The sequence below is a fragment of the Salmo salar genome, chromosome ssa02 (assembly GCF_905237065.1).
Source record: "Salmo salar chromosome ssa02, Ssal_v3.1, whole genome shotgun sequence".
In the NCBI taxonomy this organism is placed as follows: domain Eukaryota; kingdom Metazoa; phylum Chordata; class Actinopteri; order Salmoniformes; family Salmonidae; genus Salmo; species Salmo salar.
The window spans coordinates 77,519,866-77,544,970 of NC_059443.1; the positions used below are offsets into that span (position 1 = coordinate 77,519,866).

The following is a 25,105-nucleotide window of genomic DNA, read 5'->3' on the forward strand; positions in this document are numbered from 1 at the left end:
TGCCAACAAGGGTTTTGCCACCAAGTACTAAGTCATGTTTTGCAGAGGGGTCAAATTCTTATTTCCCTCATTACAATGCAAATCATTTTGTAACATTTTTGACATGTGTTTTTCTGGATTTTTTTGTTGTTATTCTGTCTCTCACTGTTCAAATAAACCTACCATAAAAATTATAGACTGATCCTTTCTTTGTAAGTGGGCAAACGTACAAAATCAGCAGGGGATCAAATACATTTTCCCCCACTGTAGCTCCCCACAATAGCTCTATCAATATAGGCCGATTTCCAATAGTGTAAAGGGTTAAGGAGCTTTAGGAAAGTTTTCTGGAAAGGTTTCTCATAGTCAGAAAGTCAGCTGTTCTGTGTAAAAGACCATCCCTGGCTGTAGAGAAAAACAGACAGACAGAGGAGGGAGAGACACACTTCGTCACTGACTCCAGATCTGAGGACGAACTCAGCTGAAGAACCACTCACACCAATTCAAACAGGTGAGTGGATTTAAAGCCTTTAATAACAAGGTTTAGATTCAGAGGAATCTTTGTCAGATTTCCGATTTCACAGATTTCAATTGTGTTTTTTCATATCATAGTTGTGTATTTCAATTCAATCCAAAATCATTAGTGGCGTGACTTTTAAATTGTCACTAGCCTATTAACCAAACAAAGGTTTGGCACTGGCAATTGTCAGAATAATGGTAAAACGCTAAATATTTCACCTAATCATTATCTTTTGGTTCAACAACTCCGGTGTATGTGTTTGTTGTTGAGAAGACTATGTAATCCCAATGATAATTCATAATAATGAGATTCTGTAATTTTAATAATAAGTAATAATAATAATAATCTAATTGCTATTCTGTAATTCCGGAGACTTTCTGTGGAGAAGTTATAAAACCAGCAGAAAGTCTGTTTTTTGGACTTCTGCCAAGAGAAAGGAAGTAAGATTTTCTTGCCAATGAACTCTAGCGGGACTGTTGAAATCCACAAGGACACACAAACTCAAGGTCACAGCTTGTACAACCCACACAGGCTAATGGCCACACACTCACGCAGTATATATAAACACATAGAATTACATGCACATTTACAAGCACGTACAATGGTTGTATGTCGACAGACAAACGGCATCTCAGGGGAAAACATAGGTTCTGGAAAGCCCTTATACTAAATACACACACTCTGACACACACCTATCACAAAATAATATACACTTACAGAACACCGAAGGGTTGATGAACAAGTGATTGAGTGATTAAATACGTGAATGAGTGATTCAATACATGAATGAGTGATTCAATACATGAATGAGAGATTAAATACTCACACAACACTGAACCCCCCCCCAGCGATGAGCCAAGGTTGTAAATCAGGGAGCAAATGGGGTAGAAAATACACTTGTGGCCATATCACACTGTACATGCTTGATCTCGTCTGATCTCGATGGCTGAGCAGCGTCGGGCCTGGTTAGTACTTGGATGGGAGACCACCGCTGTAAGCTCAAAACAATACATTTATAAAATACATGAATGACCAAAAGTAAAGTAGGAAATAATTTTTGTAGAAAATAATATTTTTGTTCGATGGGTACAGCACCGGGGAGCTTTCACTGAGAGATTATCCTTACAGCGTTTACTGTGGAAGCTCATGAGTCAGATAAAGGGGTCTACGCATTCTGTGCAAATGGAGCTGACAGATCAAATCAAATGTTATTGGTCACAAATATACGTGTTTAACAGATGTTATTGCAGGTGTAGAGAAATGCTTGTGTTTCTAGCTCCAACAGTGCAGTAATATCTAACAAGTAATATCTAACAATTTCACAACAACCCAAGTAAAGGAATGGAATTAAGAAGAGCAATGTCAGAGCGGCAAACTAAGATACAGTAGAATAGAATACAGTATATGAGATATGTAAACATTATTAAAGTAACCAGTGTTCCATTATTAAAGTGGCCTGTGATTTCAAGTCTATGTATATAGAGCAGCCGCCTCTAAGGTGCTACTGATGGCTATTTAACAGTCTGATGGCCTTGAGATAGAAGCTGTTTTTCAGTCTCTCGGTCCAAGGTTTAATGCACCAGTACTGACCTCGCCTTCTGGATGATAGCGGGGTGAACAGGCAGTGGCTCTGTGGTTGTTGTCCTTATATTTTACAACAGTGGGCTAATTTTACAACATTGGGCTAATGAAAAAAGTGGAGTGAAGTTCCCAATTAAATGTATAAAACTCACTAAAAGGAGATTGTAACCTCTGAAAACCTTGTACCTTACTTGTATAAATATTAGTCACATACTGTGTAAATTATGTTTTGTGGTGTCAGGATTTCATGTTATTAGTGTATTGTGTTCTTGAGGTAATATGATGAAACTAGCTTGCTAGCATTTACAGGCTTCGGTTTTCCATGTATATTTAGAGGTTGGACGTTGGCACGCTGGGCGCACCAATTGGTGTCACCTTGTTATTAAGTATGTGTTACACCTGTGCTGGCTGTCATCTCCTTAGTGAGAAGGTTTTTCAACTGTGCTGGCACAGGTGATATTGACGAGCGGCTTGAGAGATGTGGAGGGTTAACCTTTAGTTGGCTTTCCCTATTTCTTCCCTGTTTTTGTTTTGCTCCACTTTTTGGTTTGCTTCCCTTTTAAGTTAAGTGTGGGTTTTTATTTTGTTTACCTCTTCTTTGGCAAATTTTGTGGGTGCTCATAGTGGGTGTCTTTTTGGTCCCAGTTGTTGTTGATAGTCAACTTTCAGTGGACACCTCCATGAGTGTCTTTCAGAACCCCTCCTAGAACCCCACCTGTTTTGTTTTGGTTGTTGTTAGTGAATCTTTGTTAGTTTCCCCTTCTGTTTGAGCGACAAGTTTTGGTTTCTTGCGGGGGAACGTAACAAAATGCAGGCTCGTCCGGGATACTGTTTCCTCTAATCACCTAGTTGAAGCTCTACCGTGCCCAGATATTTTAGTGTTCAAAAAAATAATTGGTAGAGTTTCTGTCACTGACATCCAACTGCCCAGAGGGGTTATAAGATAAAAGGAATCATTTGGAAGTTGCATAAACACACAGGCTAATAATAAAATAAAATAATGGACTTTGAATTAGAAGCATTTGTGGAAAACTCTACATGGGAGATTCTAGATAAATGTACAAAGGCGATTCTGCTCGTCATTGCAAAGCATAATGATATCAAAGTTGCACATGCCAATTCAAAAGCAGTAGTCCAACTGCTTTGGTTGAGGAGGAAATCCTTCCGGAGAGGGAGGATGACGGAAAGGGTCCAACGGGTGGTAGAGTACACCCCGTAGACATGCAACTGAGGTTGAACTAAAGGTAAAATGGGAACAAACTGAAATTAGAGCTTGAGCACCAGGAAAGGGAAAGAGAACGTGAAGAGAGATTGGAGCAACAGAAATTCAGACTTGAGCACCAGGAAAGGGAAAGAGAACGTGAAGAAAGATTGGAGCAACAGAAATTCAGACTTGAGCACCAGGAAAGGGAAAGAGAACGTGCAACCAGACTAGAACAAGAAGAATGTGTGCATGTCATTTGATTAAAAGAGATGGAGCTGGAAGCGCGACGAAAGGAGATAGATCTGGAAGTACTCCGAATCAAGTCAGGCCATCCTGCACCCTCAACAGAGTTTGATCTTGGTTGGAACAGCCGACTTGTACCGCCTTTCAACGAAAAGGAGGTGGGCGTATATTTTACTCTGTTTGAGTGGATTGCCACATCCCTAAAATGGCCACGAGATATTTGGTCACTGCTCCTCCAAAGTGTTCTTGTGGGAAAAGCTCAGAAAATGTACATCGCTTTATCTCTTGACCAGAGTTCAGATTATGACAGTAAAGCTGTAAAGCTGATATCCTTCAGGCTTACGAGTTTGTCCCAGAAGCATACAGACAACAGTTTCATAAATGACAAAAGACAATCGCAAAGCCATGTTGAATTCATAAGGGAACAACCATGTATTTTTTAGTGGAGAGGTATTAAAGACCTTGAGGATTTAAAGACACTCGAGCAGTTCAAGAATTGCCTTCATGAAGGGGTTGCTACCTAAAACGACCTTCTCAAACAAAGAACCCAGTAGTTATCCACAACCCCTAGCCTACCAGTGAAGGGGGTGTCATTCATTTTGGGAAATGATTTGGCTGGAGGGAAGGTCATTACAAATCCTGTCATTTGTATAGAATCCTGAGTAGAGGAAACTGATGGGTTATCATAAATGTACCCTAGAGTGTTCCCAGCGTGTGCCGTTACACATGCTATGTCTAAGAAATTTGCAGGGAGAAAGTCTAGTGTTGAGGAGGATGTCAGCGATCTCTAAATGTCTGAGACATTTATGTGTGATCCTGTTTCAGTCAACCCCCTGAGTTGACCTCTCCTTTCAAAACACCAAAGGTGAGTGAGTTTGTAGGACCACTGAAAGAAGTGAGGGTCCCAACAGTTGATACTTCAATGTCTAGGAAGGAGCTGATTTCTGAACAGAGTAAAGCCAACACCTCCTTGGCCGCCTTTCCTTCTAGTTCTCTGCTGCCAATGACCCGGAACAAATTGCAAAAATCTTATATCTCCCTCACTAACTGCGGAGAAGTCGGTGGAAACCGGTAGTGATCTTCTGCCTGTGGCCACTACCGTCACCATTGACTATAGTCTTCCTTGAGAACACGAGAAAAGCCCAGTACTCATTCAGAGCATAAGGAAAGCCCAATAGACCCTGTACCTGTTGGACAGCTGAGCAACTCAGAGATTCTGGAAAACCTTGATGTATTTTTGGCACACCTACCTTCAGAGGAAAAAGGCAACATTGTTGCACTGCTTTTAGAATATCAGGGTTCATTCTCAGATGTGCCAACTAAAACATTGGCATTGGGGACTCTGCCCAAACCAAACAACATGCTTATTGAGTGAATCCTGAAAAGAGAGAGAAACTCTGCAGTGAGGATGAGTTCATGCTTGAGCACAGAATTGTACAACATGGCAACATTCTGTGGAGTTCACCCTGCATATTAGTACCTTGAACACGAAATCAAATCTTTTGCAGCACCTTAGCGTTATATTGGCACCTAAGGAGGATGGGTCTCTGGTTTTGTTTCGATTTTGGGAAACTCAATACCATTACTAAGTTGGACTCGTACCCTTTGCCCAGGGTCGATGATTGTGTTGACTGTGTTGGTGCTGCTAAGTACGCTAGCAAGTTCAATATGCAGAAGGGATATTTGCAGGTCTCTCCATGCGTGCCAAATAATTGCCTGAATTTGTCACTACTGATGACATTTCCTACCTTCTACCTTGTCCTCTGGGACATCCTTCATCTCCCTTTCGGGTTACATAATGCTGGAACCCTTTTTGTCTCTGAACCGGTGCTAGCTGCTCCGGATTTCCATCGTCCATTTGCTTTGTACACCGATGCCAGAGATGTAGGAGTAAGGGCTGCTTTGTCATTACAGGGTATTGACGAGCATTTTCTTATTTAATCAATTTTGGATTCAGGCTGTAACGTAACAAAATGTGGAAAAAGTCAAGGGGTCTGATTACTTTCCGAATGCACTGTATATAGCGCTTTCATTTCAAGTAACAAAGACCTTCACATCATGGAGTTTAAACAGTCTCTCTCTCCTTCTCTCTCCCCCACACCTCTCACTTTCTCTCATCCCTTCTGTCTCTGCCATTTTCTTCCCCACTCCTCTCATAATCGCTCTCCTCCTTTTTCTCTCTCTCTTCTGCCTCGCCACCCTCCCTTTAGTTCAGTAATGTCCGTTCCAGCCCCTCCCCTCTTCTCCCTTCCTCTCCTCCTTCTCCTTTCTCAACTGGACTCCGCCCTCACCTGTCGTACTGCCAGCCAATCCCAGTGTGACTCCGCACCCTTTGTCCCCGGTCACAACCTGGCAGGGGAGGGTTTCGATGTGGTGACCCTGAAACGTAAAGGGGCCTACCTGATCGACCTGAAGACCTACCTGTCCCCCATTAAAACCTGTACACTGTGTAGTAACCCCCTACAGGGGAACGAGCTGCAGAAAATACCCCTGTCTGTTGTAGACTGGAGGCCCTACAGCCACTGTATTGAGGATATCTCCAGCCACTCTCATGCCTCTGTCAGGTGAGTAGGATAGTTTCTGTCTGTTTACTTGATGGAAGTTTTCTTTTTTGACAGTAAACATCTCTCCTCTCCTCTGCTCTCCTCTCCTCCAGTAACCTGGCACAGTCCACTACCAATGAGATCTCTTCAAAATGGAAGGGGGGTTTGAGTAATGAGGCGAAGGTGTCTGGTAGCGTACTTGTGGGACCGGGGATTCTGAGTGTGCAGAAGGATGTGGGTGCTAGCATAGAGATGGGAGGGTCCCAATCTGATGTAGCCATCTTTGCCACAACCAAGACCAAAGAGGACCGCCACTCTTTCTTCTCACAGAATCTCCGCTGCCGTCACTACAGGTAATAATAACAATAATGATGATTTGTTACATTTTTATAGCGCTTCCCTAACAGATACAACATTTCACATCTGATCTTATGTGATAACATGTGACACAAAAAAAATGAAACAAAATGTGAAAACAACAAAATCTCATGTGATTTTTTTTACAACATGGGGATGCAAAATGTAAAAATGACAACATTTTAGCTAGACAAAAACCTCCAGGGGACCATTCAACTGCATCCCAAGAACGTCATAAAAACGTATTCGGGGACATCCATGGAACAAACCGGGAACTAGACAAAACCTCCAGGGTACCATGACAAAACGTTCTGAGAATATCCCCAAAAACATCCTTGCTTCTCTGGAAAAAAAACGGATAATTTTTTACTGTGCTGAGAATATAACATAATTTTACAGAACATTCTGGAACGATTGTTTTAGGTTGGAGGAGGTGATTGGCTTGCTCTGATAAGGCAGTGCTAATCCTCCTATGGACAGGACCAGCTAGCCCTGGGCTTAGTTGTGCATGTTTTAATAGCTGCTTAACCCCAGGCTTGATATCTCTTAGCCCATACAGGTCTAAGTGCAGTGATAACCCAGCTAGAAAGTATCAAAAAGCACAGCAAGTGGGTCAATTTAAACTCTTAGAGCTCATCCAAATAGTTCTTTCCATTCCACGCAGAAGGAAGTCTTTGGACTGTTGTGTTGTAGGGAGCTCATTCCAGGGTTGGCTTGCTGGAAAAACCAAAGTATTTCTGATTTAAAGCTTTAAATCCGATTTTTCTGTCAATTGCATTTATCACCTTGTTTAAAGATTAAGAATATATCTATTGAAAACCATACACTTTCTGCAAGAATCGCATCTTTCTGTAACTGATAGTAAAATAATTGTGCAGGACTGGGCAGGGATGACATTCTCTACTTTTAAACCAGCAATCTTTTTTGGTATTTTGAGTAATCAGATCAGATTTTCAAAAATTGGGCAAAAGATCATAATTGGTGTGCCTGTGTAAACGCAGCCACAGTGTCACAGATACATTGTCAGTGTGTCCCCGGCACAGAATGCTGTCAAACTTTAACCATAACATTCAACACTGGCACTTAAAAAGGTCATACACATGTATGAGTTTCATACATAACACAGAATACTGGAAATCATGTGTATTACAGAAAAGGATAACTACACATTCAGTATCTATAATACATCTCTGCACTTAGTAAAAGATCTGCACTGCTATTCTAGTTATCAGTTAATCTGACTATTCTCTCTGTCATCGTTGATTTAATTTACTTATTTTGCAGTTTGAGAGTTTTCTGTATAGTTGTATAATTTGTTTTAATGTTACTTTAATGTTACTTTAATGTTACTCCTGAATCATTTACCAGCATTACGATCGGGAACACGACTTTCCAGAAGCGGATCCTTTGTCTGCACAACCATTTGAATTGATTTCAGACGTCAACCCTAAACAAAGTCGCCGGAGGAGCGGTCTTCTATTGAGACTTCAGGGGGCGCGCACACTACCCACCGCTTCCGAGTATATTATTCGCTAATGTCCAGTCCCTAGATAACAAAGTCGACGAAATCAGGTCAAGGGTTGCTTTCCAAAGAGACATCAGGGATTGTAACATACTCTGTTTCACGACAACATGGCTCTCTCGGGACATGTTGTCGGAGTCGGTAAAACCACCTGGATTTTCAGTGCATCGCGCCGACAGGAATAAACATCTCTCCGGGAAGAAGAAGGGCGGCAGTGTATGTTTCATGATTAACGACTCATGGTGTAATTGTAACAATATACAGGAACTCAAGTCCTGTTGTTCACCTGACCAAGAATTCCTCACAATCAAATGTCCACAAAATTATCTCCCAAGAGAATTATCTTCGGTTATTGTCTCAGACGTGTATTTCCCCGCCTCAAGCCGATACCACGACGACCCTCAAGGAACTTCACTGGACTTTATGCAAACTGGGAACCATATATCCTGAGGCTGCGTTTACTGTAGCTGGGGATATTAACAAATCAAATTTGAGAACTATGCTACCTAAATTCTTTCAGCATATCCACTGTAGCACTTGCGCTGGAAAAACACTGGACCACTGTTACTCTAACTTCCGCAATGCATACAAAGTCCTCCCTGGCCCTCCTTTTGGCAAATCTGACCACGACTCCATTTTGCTCCTACCTTCCTATAGGCAGAAACTCAAACAGGAAGTACCCATGCTAAGGACAATTCAACGCTGGTCTGACCAATCGGAATCCACACTTCAAGATTGTTTGATCAAGCGGACTGGAATATGTTCCGGGTAGCATCAGAGAATAATATCGACGTATACGCTGATTCGGTGAGTGAGTTTATAAGGAAGTGTTTAGGAGATGTTGTACCCACTGTGACTAATAATACCTACCCTAACCAGAAACCGTGGATAGATGGCAGCATTTGCACAAAACTGAAAGCGCATACCACCACATTAAACCATGGCAAGGCGACTGGGAATATGGCCGAATACAAATATTGTAGTTATTTCCTCTGTAAGGCAATCAAACAAGCAAAAGGTCAGTATAGAGACAAAGTGGAGTCGCATTTCAACGGCTCAGACATGAGACGTATGTGGCAGGGTCTACAGACAATCACCGGCTACAAAAGGAAAACCAGCCACGTTGCGAACACCGACGTCTTGCTTCCAGACAAACGAAACACCTTCTTTGCCCACTTTGAGGATACTACAGTGCCACCGACGCGGCCCACTACCAAGGTCTGTGGGTTCTCTCCTTCTCCGTGGCCGACGTAAGTAAGACATTTAAACGTGTTAACCCTCACAAGGCTGCTGGCCCAGATGGCATCCCTAGCCGCATCCTCAAAGCATGTACAGACCTGCTGGCTGTTGTGTTTACGGAGATATTAAATCTCTCCCAATCCAAGTCTGCTGTCTCCACATGCTTCAAGATGGCCACCATTGTTCCTGTATCCAAGAAGGCAAAGGTAACTGACCTAAAAGACTATAGCCCCTTAGCACTCACTTCTGTCATCATGAAGTGCTTTGAGAGACTAGTCAAGGATCATATCACCTCCACTTTACCTGTCACCATAGACCAACTTCAATTTGCATACCGCCCCAATAGGTCCACAGACGATGCAATCGCCATCAGACTGCCCTATCCCATCTGGACAAGAGGAATACCTATGTAAGAATGCTGTTCATTGATTATAGCTCAGCATTTAAACTCACAGTACCCTCCAAGCTCATCACTAAGCTTGAGGCCCTGGTCTCAACCCCGCCCTGTGAAATTGGGTCCTGGACTTCCTGACAGGCCGCCCCCAGGTAGTGAAGGTAGAACACATCTCCACTTCGCTGATCGTCAACACTGGGGCCCCACAAGGATGCGTGCTCAGCCCCCTCCTGTACTCCCTATTCACCCATGACTGCGTGGCCATGCACGTCTCCAACTCAATCATCAAGTTTGCAGACGACACATCAGTAGTAGACTTGATTACCAACAACGACGAGCCTACAGGGAGGAGGTGAGGGCTCTCGGACTGTGGTGTCAGAAAAATAACCTCTCACTCAACGTCAACAAAACAAAGGAGATGATCGTGGAATTCAGGAATCAGCAGAGAGAGCACCCCCCATCTACATCGACAGGGACAGCAGTTGAGACGGTAGAAAGTTTTAAGTTCCTCGGAGTACATATCACTGACAAACTGAAATGGTCCACCCACACAGACAGTGTGGTGAAGAAGGTGCAACAGCACCTCTTCAAACTCAAGAGGCTCAAGAAATTTGGCTTGTCACCGAAAACCCTCACAAATTTTTACAGATGCACAATTGGGAGCATCCTGTTGGGCTGTATCAGCGCCTGGTACGGCAACTGCACCGCCCACAACCGCAGGGCACTCCAGAGGGTGGGGCGGTCTGCACAACGCATCACCGGGGTTAAACTACCTGCCCTCCAGGACATCTATAGCACCCGATGTCACAGGAAGGCCAAAAAGATCATCAAGGACACAAGCCACTGCCTGTTCACCACGCTACAATCCAGAATGCGAGGTCAGTACAGGTGCATCAAAGCTGGGACCAAGAGACTGAAATATTGCTTCTATCTCAAGGCCATCAGACTGTTAAACAGCCATCACTAACACAGAGAGACTGCTGCCTACATACAGACTTGAAATCATTGGTCACTTTAATAAATGGATCACTAGTCACTTTAATAATGCCACTTTAATGGTGTTTACATATCTTGCATTACACATCTCATATGTATATACTGTATTCTATACTATCTATTGCATCTTAGCCTATGCCGGTCATCCATATATTCATATTTATATATTCTTATTCCATTCCTTTACTTAGATTTGTGTGTATTAGGTAATTGTTAGGGATTGTTAGACATTACTTGTTAGATGTTGCTGCACTGTCGGAACTAGATGCACAAGCATTTCGCTACACTCGCAATAACATCTGCTAACCATGTGTATGTGACCAATCATTTTTTATTTTATTTGAATTTTATTTGTTGAATATAATAGTTTTTCTTGAGTGTATTTTTAACAAAGCTGAGATGTACTTTGAAGTGTAGGAATTCTGGTAAAATCAGTAGGAAGATCATAATGCCGTGAACCAAGAGGTTGTGAGTTCAAATCCCAGGTGAGGACATGTTGAATAAGAATTACTATATAAATAAACATGCACAATGAGGTCAAAGTGTGTCAAATACAGTGCATTTGGAAAGTATTCAGAACCCTTGACTTTTTCCATATTTTTTTACGTTACATCCTTATGCTAAATTGGATTCAATTATTTAAACATAATACCTCATAATGACAAAGTGAAAACATGATTTTAGAATATTTTTGCAAATAAAATCAACATTTAAATAAAGACCTTAATTACATAAGTATTCAGACCCTTTGCTATGATGCTCTAAATTGAGCTCAGGTGCATCCTGTTTCCATTGATCATCCTTGAGATGTTTCTTCAACTTGATTGGAGTCCACCTGTGGTAAATGCAATTGATTGGACATGATTTGTAAAGGCACACACCTGTCTATATAAGGTCCCACAGTTGACAGTGTATGTCAGAGCAAAAACTAAGCCATGAGGTTGAACGAATTGTCCGTAGAGCTCTGAGACAGGATTGTGTCGAGGCATAGATCTGGGGGAGGGAACAAAAAAATTCCTGCAGCATTGAAGGTCCCCAAGAACACAGTGGCCTCCATCATTCTTAAATGGAAGACGTTTGGAACCATCGAGACTCTTCCTATTGGTGGCCACCCGGCTAAACTGATCAATCGAGGGAGAAGAGCCTTGGTCAGGGAGGTGATCAAGAACCCGATGGTCACTCTGACAGAGCTCCAGAGGTCCTCTGCGGAGATGGAAGATACTTCCAGAAGGACAACCATCTCTGCAGCACTCCGCCAATCAGGCCTTTATGGTAGTGGCCAGACCGAAGCCACTCTACAGTAAAAGGCACATGACAGCCCGTTTGGAGTTTGACAAAAGGAACCTAAGGTTTCTCAGACCATGAGAAACAAGATTCTCTGGTCTGATGAAATCAAGATTGAACTCTTTGGCCTGAATGACAAGTGTCACGTCTGGAGGAAACCTGGCACCATCCCTACGGTGAAGCATGGTGTTGGCAGCATCATGCTGTGGGGATGTTTTTCAGCGGCAGGGACTTGGAGACTGGTCAGGATTGAGGGAAAGATGAACGGAGCAAAGTACAGAGCGATCCTTGATGAAAATCTGCTCTAGCACGCTCAGGACCTCAGACTGGGGCGACGGTTCACCTTCCAACAGGACTACGACCCTAAGCACAAAGCCAAGACAACTGAGGAGTGGCTTCAGGAAAAGTGTCTAAATGCCCTTGAGTGGCCCAGCCAGAGCCCAGACTTGAACCCGATCAAACATCTTTGGCAAGACCTGAATATAGCTGTGCAGCGACACTCCCCATCCAACCTGACAGAGCTTGAGAAGATCTGCAGAGAAGAATGGGAGAAACTCCCCAAATACAGGTGTGCCAAGCTTGTAGCGTCATACCCAAGAAGACTCGAGGCTGTAATCACTGCCAAAGGTGATTCAACAAAGTACTGAGTAAAGGGTCTGAATATATATGCAAATGTTATATTTTAGTTTTTTGTATACATTTGCAAACATGTCTAAAAACCAGTTTTTGCTTTGTCATTATGGGCTATTGTGTTTAAAACAATTTTATCAATTTTAGAATAAGGTTGTAACGTAACAAAATGTGGAAAAGTCAAGGGGTCTGAATACTTTCCGAATACACTGTATGTAAGTTGAAAACACTATGTTAAAAGATCTATGTGTGTTTCATAGTGACTAACAGGGCATCGCATGAAAATGTGAATCCACATGTGAAAGGTTATGTGATCACGTGTAAAAATCCACATTGAAGTGTTCCAAAAACACACGGTTTCACATGTGAAATTGTATCTGAAAAAAAAACGTTGCGCAAATTGTGGAATTTTCCCATGTGAAATCATGTGAATTTTCCATAAGGGTCTTCATTTCATAAAGGCTTTGTTCACACAGTCACTTCAGTTCCGATGTATTGGCATATCTGATACATATCTGACCTTTTTCCCAATGTGTGAACTGTAACAACAACAAAAAAACACATTGAATCTGATCTTTTGAGTTCCGATTTGTAACACATTCAAGTTTAAGTGGATTTTTTGTATGTGACCTGGTGTTACCGCGACACCCACCAAAATGTTTAAAGGACCATTGCTTCTGTATGCTATAGGCTGAGAAAGGGTTAAGCAATTGTAGATCAAGGTCGTCTCTGTGTCGTATTTTAATTCACATCTGATATGCAAATTCCTGTGTTCCAGTTATCGCGTGTCAGACAGCCCTGTTCTCAGCGAAGAGTTCCGTAAGGACATTGATCGTCTGGGCTCATTCTCTGAGACCTCCAAGGCCCAGTACCGCCGGCTCATAGACACCTATGGGACTCACTACATCCGCCAGGTTGACCTGGGAGGCCGGTTGACGATGACCACAGCAATACACACCTGTCAGGCTTCACTTAAGAGTCTCTCTACAAACCAGGTGACTTACTTAGTCTCAATGCCTGTTGTAATAGAGGACATTTTCCATGAAAGGAAATTACAGGAATTCAAACAGCAATCTGTAATCATTACGTAGAACCAGAGACGTATAATGTTTGAGCAGGGCTCTTTAACACTGTTCCTGGAGAGCTAACATCCTGTCAGTTTACATCTATCTAGACCAGGGCTCTCCAACCCTGTTCCTGGAGAGCACCCTCCTGTAGGTTTACATCTATCTAGACCAGGGCTCTCCAACCCTGTTCCTGGAGAGCACCCTCCTGTAGGTTTTCGCTCCAACCCCAGTTGAAACTAACCTGATTCAGCTCATCAACCAGCAAATTATTAGAATCAGGTGCACTAGATTAGAAATGTATTTCTAGACGTTCAGTTACATTCAGAAAATTCCATTGACTAATATTTCCCATGTAGTAAATGCATCACAGTCTTTTATGGAAGAAACGTTAAAGACCAATCTCTCTGAATATGTGTCTGTATACCATCTTTCCCTTCTCTCAGGTGGAATCCTGCTTGTCCGCAGGTTTTAAGGGGAGCCTTGGGTTATCAGTTTCCTCTACCGTCCAAAGTTGCTCCAAAGTTCTGGACAACCATGACTCGAAGACCTCCGACAGCTCTAGCTTCCTCAGCCACCACACCAAGGTGGTGGGAGGCTCCGGTTGGCCGGGGAAGCTGTCACTCAACCGTAATGACTCAGTGGGGTTCCATAGTTGGATGAGAACCTTGAAGAACATCCCGGACATCATCTACTATTCTCTGAGGCCTCTGCACCTGCTTATACCCAACACAGTTGTCCAGCAGGGAGTAAAGGTAGGCTTTGGTTGTTGATATATTTCCCTCAAATTCATATCTGGACCTTGAAGCCAGTTCCACAGCTTTTTTTTTCTTGCCCTCAAATCAGGGCCTGACTTACACCTGGGACACAGGTGGGTGAAATAATAAGGTACCAGACACACACATTTTTCTAGGTGACAAAGGTCTGGCTGGACATTGTCATTTATCGGCTTAGTAACAAACCCCCAGGCATGCAACCCCAAACTGCTCACACCCCTGTTGTTGGTGGAGAGAACATTTTGCACTTTTCAAGCTAATTTCCTGCAATTCTAAGCATCTTGCCATGTCTTATGTGTGTTCAACTCATACCTGTGACTCAACAAAATCAATGGGGCCCCTGGTGGTTGAGGCATAAATACACAATGAGTAACGATACCCACCGATCTAAGATGGTGCTGGAGAAGAAGGCTGACGATTTACGTATTCCTAACCGATTTTGTTTTTTTGTGCGTTTCTTTGCGATGTTTGAAACGTATTCTTTAACTTATTTTGTACATAATGTTGCTTCTACCGTCTCTTATGACCGAAAATAACTTATTGGCATCAGAACTGCGATTACTCACCACGGACTGGCAGAATCCTTTTTTTTCCTTTAACCTGTTAGGGCTAGGGGGCAGTATTGACACGGCTGGATAAAAAAACATACCCGATTTAATCTGGTTACCACTCCTACCCAGTAACTAGAATATGCATATACTTATTACATATGGATAGAAAACACCCTAAATTTTCTAAAACTGTTTGAATGGTGTCTGTGAGTATAACAGAACTCATTTGGCAGGCAAAACCCTGAGACATTTTCTGACAGGAAGTGGATACCTGATGTGTTGTATTGCCTTTAAACCTATCCCATTGAAAAACACAGGGGCTGAGGAATATTTTGGCACTTCCTATTGCTTCCACTAGATGTCACCAGCCTTTACAAAGTGTTTTGAGTCTTCTGGAGGGAGATCTGACCGAACAAGAGCCATGGAACGATGATGTCCCATTAGACACCTGGCGCGCGAGTTCATGTTGGGTACCCTCGTTCCAATACGTTATAAAAGAGTATGCATTCGTCCACCTTGAATATTATTCATGTTCTGGTTAAAAAGGCCCTAATGATTTATGCTATACAACGTTTGACATGTTTGAACGAACGGAAATATATTTTTTTCCCCTCGTTCATGACGAGAAGTCCGGCTGGCTTAGATCATGTGCTAACAAGACGGAGATTTTTGGACATAAATGATGAGCTTTTTTGAACAAAACTACATTCGTTATGGACCTGTGATACCTGGAAGTGACATCTGATGAAGAGAATCAAAGGTAATGGATTATTTACATAGTATTTTCGATTTTAGATCTCCCCAACATGACGTCTAGTCTGAATCGCAACGCGTATTTTTCTGGGCGCAGTGCTCAGATTATTGCAAAGTGTGATTTCCCAGTAAGGTTATTTTTCAATCTGGCAAGTTGATTGCGTTCAAGAGATGTAAATCTATAATTCTTTAAATGACAATATAATATTTTACCAATGTTTTCTAATTTTAATTATTTAATTTGTGACGCTGAATTGACTGACGGTTATTGGAGGGAAACGATTTCCTCAACATCAATGCCATAGTAAAACGCTGTTTTTGGATATAAATATGAACTTGATAGAACTAAAAATGCATGCATTGTCTAACATAATGTCCTAGGAGTGTCATCTGATGGAGATTGTAAAAGGTTAGTGCATCATTTTAGCTGGTTTTATGGTTTTGGTGACCCTGTCTTTGACTTGACAAAACATTACACACAACTCTTGTAAATGTACTGTCCTAACATACTCTAAATTTATGCTTTCGCCGTAAAACCTTTTTGAAATCGTAAAACGTGGTTAGATTAAATGACAACCAACCCATAGCAGTCATTTATGTAGCCATGAAGTGCTTTGAAAGGCTGGTCATGGCTCACATCAACACCACTGTCCCAGAAACCCTAGACCAACTACAATTTGCATACCGCCCTAACAGATCCACAGATGATGCAATCTCTATTGCACTCAACACGGCCCATTCCCACCTGAACAAAAGGAACACCTATGTGAGAATGCTATTCATTGACTACAGCTCATCATTGCACCATTGTGCCCTCAAAGCTCATCAATAAGCTAAGGACCCTGGGACTAAACACCTCCCTCTGCAACTGGATCCTGGACTTCCTGACGTAACGGCTCCAGGTGGTAAGGGTAGCTAACAACATATCCGCCACATTGAACCTCAACACGAAGGGCCCCTCAGGGGTGCATGTTCAGTCCTCTCCTGTACTCCCTGTTCACTAATGACTGCACGTCCAGGCACGACACCAACACCGTCATTAAGTTTGCCGATAACACAACAGTGGTAGGCCTGAGACCTGGCCGTATGGTGTTTGAAACATGTAGGAATTACAGTCTCAGTCAGGGTGAGGTTGAAAATGTCAATGAAGACATGTGCCAGTTGGTCTGTGCATGCTTTGAGTACACATCCTGGTAATCCATCTGGCCCTGAGGCTTTGTGAATGTTGAGAGAGTGTGTTCACACAACGTGATGACACAGTCGAACAGCTGGTGCTAGCATGCATGCTTCAGTGTTGCTTCCCTCGAAGCAAGCATAAAAGGAATTTTGCGTGTATGTTAGGCTTGTTCATTGGGCAGCTCGTGGCTGGGTTCCCATTTGTAGTCTGTAATAGTTTGCAAGCCCTGCCACATCAGACGAGCATCAGAGCCGGCGTAGTAGGACTGAATCTTAGTTCTGTATTGACACTTTGCCTGTTGGATGGTTTGTCTGAGGGCATAGCGGGATTTCTTACAAGCGTCCGGATCAGGGTCCCGCGCCTTGAATGCCGCAGCTTTAGCCTTTATCTCGGTGCGGATGTTGTCTGTAATCCATGGATTCTGGTTGAAATACGTGGTCATTGTGGGGACGATGTCGTCGATGCACTCATTGATGAAACCGGTGACTGAGGTGGTATAATCCTCAATGCCATTGGATCAAGCATGGAACATATTCCAGTCTGTGCTAGCAAAACAATCCTGTAGCGTAGCGTCTGTGTCATCTGACCACTTCCGTATTGAGCGAGTCACTGGTACTTCCTGCTTTAGTTTTTGCTTGTAAGCAGGAATCAGGAGGATAGAATTATTGTCAGATTTGCCAAATGGAGGGCGAGGGAGAGCTTTGTATGCATCTTTGTGTGTGGAGTAAAGGTGGTCTAGAGTTTTTTTTCCTCTGGTTGCACATGTGACATGCTGGTAGAAATGAGGTAAAACAGATTTTAGTTTCCCTGCATTAAAGTCCCCGGCCACTAGGATGAGCATTTTCTTGTTTGCTTATGGCCTTATACAGCTCATTGAGTACAGTCTTAGTGCCAGCATCGGTTTGTGATGGTAAATAGACGGCTACGAATAATATAGATGAGGTATTCTACCTCAAGCGAGCAATACCTCAGACTTCTTTAACATTAAACATATAGCACCAGCAGTTATTGACAAATAGACACACACCCCCCACCCCTCCTCTTACCAGACGTAGCTGCTCTGTCCTGCTGATGCACAAAAAACTGAGCCAGCTTTATATTATCCATGTCGTCGTTCAGTCACGACTTGGTGAAACATAAGATATTGCAGTTTTTAATGGTAGGATAGTCTTAATCGTAGACCATCTAGTTTATTTAATACGGAGGGTAGTGGTGGTTTACCTAAACCCCGGCGAATTCTCATAATGCACCCCGCACTCCTCCCCGTTTTTCTCCGTCTTTTCTTCACGCGGATGACTGGAATTTGGGTCTGTTCTTGACAAAGCAATATATCCTTAGCGTCGGACTCATTTAATATAATATCTTTGTCCAGTTCGGGGTGAGTAATCACTGTTCTGATGTCCAGAAGCTCTTTTTGGTCATAAGAGATGGTAGATGCAATGTTATATGCAAAATGAGTTACAAACAATGCAAAAAAAAAAAAAAATAGCACAGTTGGTTAGGAGCCCGTAAAACGGCAGCCATCCCCTTCGGTGCCATTTTAAGTGAGAGAGCCTTCCTCTGTTTCCTTCCTCGAAGAACTCTGGAGAACAATTTGTCAGAACCGTCTTCATTTTGGCGACAGTCTTCGTTTTACCGACGAGACCACCACTGACACATTCACCGCTTACAGCTGCCGCTGAGAAACCATGGGAGACTGAAGTACTAATTGATGAATGCCAAGGAGAGGAGAAACCAGTCCCCTCCAATACAGCCACTGATTACCAAAACAAGTCGCAAGTTGCCCTCCCACTTAATCCTGGTTGACGTGTCAACAACTATCTGCAAGTTATGAGCAGTCAGCAGTTCACACACCAAGTAGGCTATTGGGAAGACAGGCATGGCCCTAGCTAGATGGCCCTAGCTAGGACAAAGACAGTACCAGTCAACAACAGATTAATAAGGGAAAGAATTCTACTTCTCCCTCCTGGAGATATCAGGAGTCCTCTAGCTATAGAATGAAGCACTTGACAAGAATTGTGACCAGATTTCCTGGTCTTTCCTTTTATGCAAATTATGTACATATTTCGATGTCCAGATTCGTCTGTACCTGTAAGCTTACCATGCACAATGAGTGTCTGACTACCTCCAGAGGTGGTCAGGAAGATCACAATCAGATCACAACGCATCTTTCTAAATATGTGGGCACTTGAATGTGGACAAGACCAGGACAAAGCACACATGTTAGAACTAGGTATAAACAGGGTTTATGATATCTGGTTAGCCTAATTTACCTACCTAGCTAACATGGTAGGTTAAGATTTGTACATATACATGATACATATCAAGGCTATAATATTCTATCAATTTCTATTGTTATCGGCCAGAGATTCCAAAGAGTTTGAACTTTGGAGAAGAAAACCCAGAAGTTTGACGTAACCTGATGAACGTTGTTTGTTATATAGTTCTGTTACCTCAGGTGGGTTTGTTTATTGAATATTCTTGTCACAGGATGCATAAATAAAACCTAAAATCGGGATCTTAGGTTATATGTTATATATCAATTAATATGCTAACATTTGGTTCAAAATACAAAGGAGGCTGTCCAGGATTACCTGAAGGAGAATGCCCTCCCGAAGAGCACCGGGGAACTGTCCTGTGGGGATCCTTACTCTAGACGGGACTCAAACTGCTGCCTCAGGAAGGTCTCACAGGGAAGACTGGTGGTGACGGTGGTCAGAGCCTGGGGACTGTGGGGAGACTACCAATGGATAGCGGGAGACACTGAAGCGTATGTTATGTTACTGCACAATTTCAGTTCTCTGCAAAGGTGTAGTCGAGGCTTAACACAGGTAAACTGTTCAGTTCTCTGCAAAGGTGTAGTCGAGGCTTAACACAGGTAAACTGTTCAGTTCTCTGCAGAGGTGTAGTCGAGGCTTGACACAGGTAAACTGTTCAGTTCTCTGCAGAGGTGTAGTCGAGGCTTGACACAGGTAAACTGTTCAGTTCTCTGCAAAGGTGTAGTCGAGGCTTAACACAGGTAAACTGTTCAGTTCTCTGCAGAGGTGTAGTCGAGGCTTAACACAGGTAAACTGTTCAGTTCTCTGCAGAGGTGTAGTAGAGGCTTAACACAGGTAAACTGTTCAGTTCTCTGCAGAGGTGTAGTCGAGGCTTGACACAGGTAAACTGTTCAGTTCTCTGCAGAGGTATAGTCGAGGCTTGACACAGGTAAACTGTTCAGTTCTCTGCAGAGGTGTAGTCGAGGCTTAACACAGGTAAACTTTTCAGTTCTCTGCAGAGGTGTAGTCGAGGCTTAACACAGGTAAACTTTTCAGTTCTCTGCAGAGGTGTAGTCGAGGCTTAACACAGGTAAACTGTTCAGTTCTCTGCAGAGGTGTAGTCGAGGCTTAACACAGGTAAACTGTTCAGTTCTCTGCAGAGGTGTAGTCGAGGCTTAAAACAGGTAAACTTTTCAGTTCTCTGCAGAGGTGTAGTCGAGGCTTGACACAGGTAAACTGTTCAGTTCTCTGCAGAGGTGTAGTCGAGGCTTAACACAGGTAAACTGCTCAGTTCTCTGCAGAGGTGTAGTGGTAAACACCGTTTTTTACCCATCTATCGAGCAAAAAGTTTATTGCCGTTTACAAAAATAATTTAAAACCTCTTGAGCATCTGATCCCGTTAGCGGGATCAAAATCCAGCGAAAAATCATATCGCCAATTAGCATTAAAAAAATATCATAATTTTTTTTAAAAAATATATATATATATATATTTTTTTTATAGATACACCTCTCCTGAATCGACCCACGTCGTCCGATTTCAAAAAGGTTTTACAGGAAAAGCAAATCATTAGATTATATTAGATGAGTCCATCGTAAAAAGCAGCTTCATAGCCATTTTCCGACCAACCACTTGCATCACATATAATCAATAAACAGCTAAATGTAGCACTAACCTTTTACAAACTTCATCAGATGGCACCCCTAGGACATCATGTTATACAATGCATGCATTCTTTTGTTCAATAAAGGTCATATTTATATATAAAAACAGCATTTTACATCTCTGTCTGACGTTGACTACCTAATTTCCCCTCAAAAGCGTCCCGGTAAACAATGCTACGTTTCAATAAATTGCTATACTATAACGATTTTTTAAATGTATATTGTCAATCTAACATTTATAGATGAATATCTCTTGAGAACACCCGTCATACCAGATTTTAAATTAACTTTACTGGGTAATCACACTTTGCGATAAAAGGAGATGCGATACTCAGAAAATGAGCTAATATTCAGAGCTCGGCGCCATCTTGGACGCAACAGTATGAACCATCTCATCTTCTATAATATTGTCAATAATCGCCTACCTTTAGTTGTCTTCATCAGAAAGCATCCCAGGTCCACAACAGATGTATTTTCGGTCAAAAAGTCCATACTTCACGTTCCATTAGCCTGATGTTGGTAGCGCGTCCTATGGCTCTCTCCAAGCGCAGCTCTGAAGTTCATAATGAAAGCAATCCTCGCGCATGTAGGTTCGTTCAAACATGTCAAACGTTGTATAAAATAAATCTTCAGGGCCTCTAACACCAAGAGAGCCAATAAGATTCGAGGGGGATGATGTCATGGCCTTTAAAACCGTTTCCAAAGGTGGGGGGCAGACATGGCCGCCGGCGTCATAATGGTGATGGCCCATCCCCTGTGACCAATTTCAAACTCCTGTCATTCACTGAGTTTTGACTCTATAAGGCTCAAACCACTGTGAAAGGACTGGCGACATCTAGTGGAAGCAATAGGAAGTGCCAAAATATTCCTAAACCCCTGTGTTTTTCAATGGGATAGGTTTAAAGTCAATACAACACATCAGGTATCCACTTCCTGTCAGAAAATGTCTCAGGGTTTTGCCTGCCAAATGAGTTCTGTTATACTCACAGACACCATTCAAACAGTTTTAGAAACTTTAGAGTGTTTTCTATCCATATATAATAAGTATATGCATGCCCTATCTTCTGAGTTTGATTAGTAGGCCGTTGAAAATGGGAACGATTTTTTTTCAAAATGCGCTGTGGCGCCCCCTATCCTAGGGTATCCTCAAGAGGTTAAATAATGAGGCCTATAACAGCTTTTTCAATATAAATCCCTGATGCAGGTTATCATTTTTGTTCATTCATCTTGTTCTGGAGACAGCCCTGCAGACTGGTCACTAGCTGCCACCGCCACAAAGTCATCAAATCTGATTTTAAACCTAACCTTAACCACACTGCTAAACCTAACGCCTAGCCCTAACCTTAAATTAACATTTTTTTTTTTTTTACAATATAGCCAATTTTGGCCTATCTAGTGGAAATTGCTCAGTTCTACCTCAAGGACATGAATCATCCCAACAATCAACCTGCATCCCTGACCATGCTTGCAGGCGATGTCATGGCGACGTTAGTTACCATAATTGTTGCTCAGAAATACGTCGTCAGTACTAACGGTCACGTTGCGCCAAAATGTAAATGTAAAGGCCGTCAAAGCAAAGTTACTCCTTTGATATAACGTGTTTTTGGGTGAAAGTAACGTTTGTAGTAATGACAGTTTCAGCTACTTAAATATGCACTCCAGGACCTTGAGCACAACAAATCTGCAAAATGTAGTACAACTGGATTCGTAACATATCATACAAAATGGATGACGTAGTACACAATTTGATGACATAATACACAATTTGATGACGTAGTACACCATTTGATGACTTAGTACAGAAAAAACTGAGACCACTTTTGGCTCGTGAGCTCCACTTTGAAAACTACCTGCTGAAATTATACAAAAGATTGAAAGCGCATTTTTAAGACATTGTCTCACATCTAGGTTTTGCCTTTAGAGTTCGAGAAAATTAACAACTTAAGAATGATTTTTTTCACTTCTCCCATTGACTTGCTAAACCCCAAACCCTGTCTGGTTTGTCAACTCTGCCTTGTGAGGCGTTCACGGCAGTATTAGCCGGCTGAACATCTGTGTTTTGCTTTCTCAATAGTGTTTTCGAGGCAGATCTGCTCAAGGGGCGGAATTCATTTGAATGGCTTTTGAAAGGTTGGGTGGAGCTAACTTTTTTCAACAGAAGTGCTGGAGGCTGGAGCACCGAGCAGAACGTGCAGATAGCTATCTGGAACCCCTTCCCAATGAGCACAACCAAAAATATGAATTTTGAACAAAAAATATGTATTTGGGTTTGGGTTTAACCACTCTGAAAATGTAAGATAAAAAGCAAACTTTACTAATCTTGATGCTCAAACAAGCGTAATAATTTTCCGTTACAAGCCTTTTATTCTCTATAGAGTGCACTACACTCTTAGAAGAAAGGGTTCCAAAAGGGTTACTCTGCTGACCCCATAGGAGAACCCTTTTTGGTTCCAGGTAGAACCCTTTTTGGTTTCATGTAGAATCCTCTGTGTAAAGGCTTCTATATTGAACTCAAAAGATTTCTACACTATGTAGGGAATAGGGATCAATTTGGGATGCACCCAAGCAATATGTGCCAACTGAAGTAGGTCCTCCTCTCTCATTCCACGGAGGGCTGAGTGTCTACGGGTTTTCTCTCCTCCCTTGTACTTGATTGATAAATTAAGGTCACTAATTAGTAAGGAAATCCCCTCACCTGGTTGTCTTTAGTCTTAATTGAAAGGAACATTAACTAAAACCAGTATAGACTAGGTCCTCCATGGAATGAGTTTGATCCTCCTCTTGTGGCATGTCATAGTATTTGAATCTTTCCAACGTCCTGTTTCTCCACCTGCTACAGGTACGCTGTGGTCACCTACGGTTCCAAGACCCATCAGACCGATGTGATTCCATCCAATAATCCTGTCTGGAATGCTACCTTTGACATGGGTCCCTTTGACAAAGACCTGAGTCTAAATGTGGTGGTCTGGGATTACGATCCTGTGGCTAAAGATGACAACCTGAGTGACTGTACCTTCGACCTCGAGCAGGGGACACACGAACACCGGTGTAACAACAGCGGGGGGGGCTTTAATTTCCTGTACACCCTCACCTGTGACCCTCACCTGACCGGGGACAAGTGTGAAAAATACAAACCTTTCAAAGCCACAACACACAAACCTTCCACGCCCACAGTGCACTCTAATCCACTCTACAGTAAGAGTGTGCATCTCTTTTCTACCTTTTCTGTCCAGAGTTCAGCAGTCCTATACCTATGGTTCTTTTACATCTCTTTATAATGTACCCCTCACAACGCACTGTAGTAAATTCATTACAGGCAGTGGGACTGTTGTCTGTACAGCTCACCAGGAACCACATTGAAAACAAGGGGAATCATTAGAATATGTTATCCCCTAGGTTGTACTCAGTGCATCTTTCTCCCCTCAATCTTTCAATCAATCATGTCTTTATCTGTCCTGTGTAATCAGGGAGTATATAGGATTTAGCTGACTATATAATGATTATTCACACCAAAGCCTGTCTGTGACCTAAACAAATAAAAGGTTACCTTATATTTAAACGGCGGCTGTCAAACAATTAAAATACTGTATGTGTTATATAAAAAAAACTCTAAAACCTCTAAAGCCAAAGATGTCTATGGTTTTGATAAAGTGTTCTTGATATATTTAAAAATTTGACAAAGGGGAAGTGGTAGGAGCTGTGTTTTATATATTTGCTAAAAGCATTTGGTACTGTAAATCACAGAATACTACTCTCTAATCTAGCAAAGTTAAATTTCTCACCCAACGCTTTAAAATGGATGGATTAGTTTATCTGACAGAATACAGTGTTAGAATCAACCTGAAAGTCTAATTGTCTGGCAACTGCACAATGGGGTCCCACAAGGATCCGTTTTAGGGCCTTTACACTTTTGTTTATATATAAAGGACATGCTTCATGTGTCACGGTGTTGATATATAATATGCAGATGATATTGTTGTATACACATGCCGCAAGTGAAAAATAATATCTGCACCAGGGACTACAGATAGCCAGTTGTCTCAATCTGGCATATTTACAGAAATGTTAATTGATGTGCATTGTCCCTGTTAAATAAATATGTCAATCAAATGACTATAGTTGTTGGTGGTGTTGTACTCTCTGACTGTAGGGTTGTGCTGTAGTAACTCAGTCTGTCCTGTATATGGCAGCACTGCTACAGCTAGAGTAACTCAGTATGTCCTATAGGTTGCAGCACTGCAACAGCTGCAGTAACTTAGTCTGTCCTATAGATGGCAGCACTGCTACAGCTGCAGTAACTCAGTCTGTCCTGTAGATGGCAGCACTGCTAGAGAGATACATCGTCTTTTACGGCATCCATCAGCCACAGATCT

The 25,105-nt window shown here is 42.3% G+C and overlaps 1 protein-coding gene across 2 annotated transcripts; it reads left to right on the plus strand.

Annotated features, from left to right (window-relative positions):
* Positions 1–364: 364 nt before the first annotated feature.
* On the plus strand, positions 365–24,846 carry LOC106592781 (perforin-1). Of its 2 annotated transcripts, XM_045710428.1 has the most exons (7): positions 365–487; positions 5,735–6,088; positions 6,181–6,420; positions 13,268–13,484; positions 14,000–14,308; positions 19,387–19,580; positions 23,572–24,846. In XM_045710428.1, exons 2-7 carry the CDS (start codon positions 5,742–5,744, stop codon positions 24,008–24,010), a joined length of 1,746 nt encoding a protein of 581 aa, XP_045566384.1. In that variant the 5' UTR covers positions 365–487; positions 5,735–5,741; the 3' UTR covers positions 24,011–24,846. The 2 variants fall into 2 exon arrangements, with proteins under 2 accessions (XP_045566384.1, XP_045566386.1); XM_045710430.1 differs by lacking the exon at positions 19,387–19,580 and having other exon boundaries at positions 23,572–23,915.
* Positions 24,847–25,105: the final 259 nt, after the last annotated feature.

Coding starts and splice junctions, on each gene's coding strand:
- LOC106592781 (XM_045710428.1), top strand. CDS start 5,742: ATGTCCGTTCCAGCCCCTCCCCTCTTCTCCCTTCCTCTCCTCCTTCTC. Junction 13,485..13,999: donor AGAGTCTCTCTACAAACCAG/GTGACTTACTTA, acceptor CCCTTCTCTCAG/GTGGAATCCTGCTTGTCCGC. Junction 19,581..23,571: donor ATAGCGGGAGACACTGAAGC/GTATGTTATGTT, acceptor CACCTGCTACAG/GTACGCTGTGGTCACCTACG.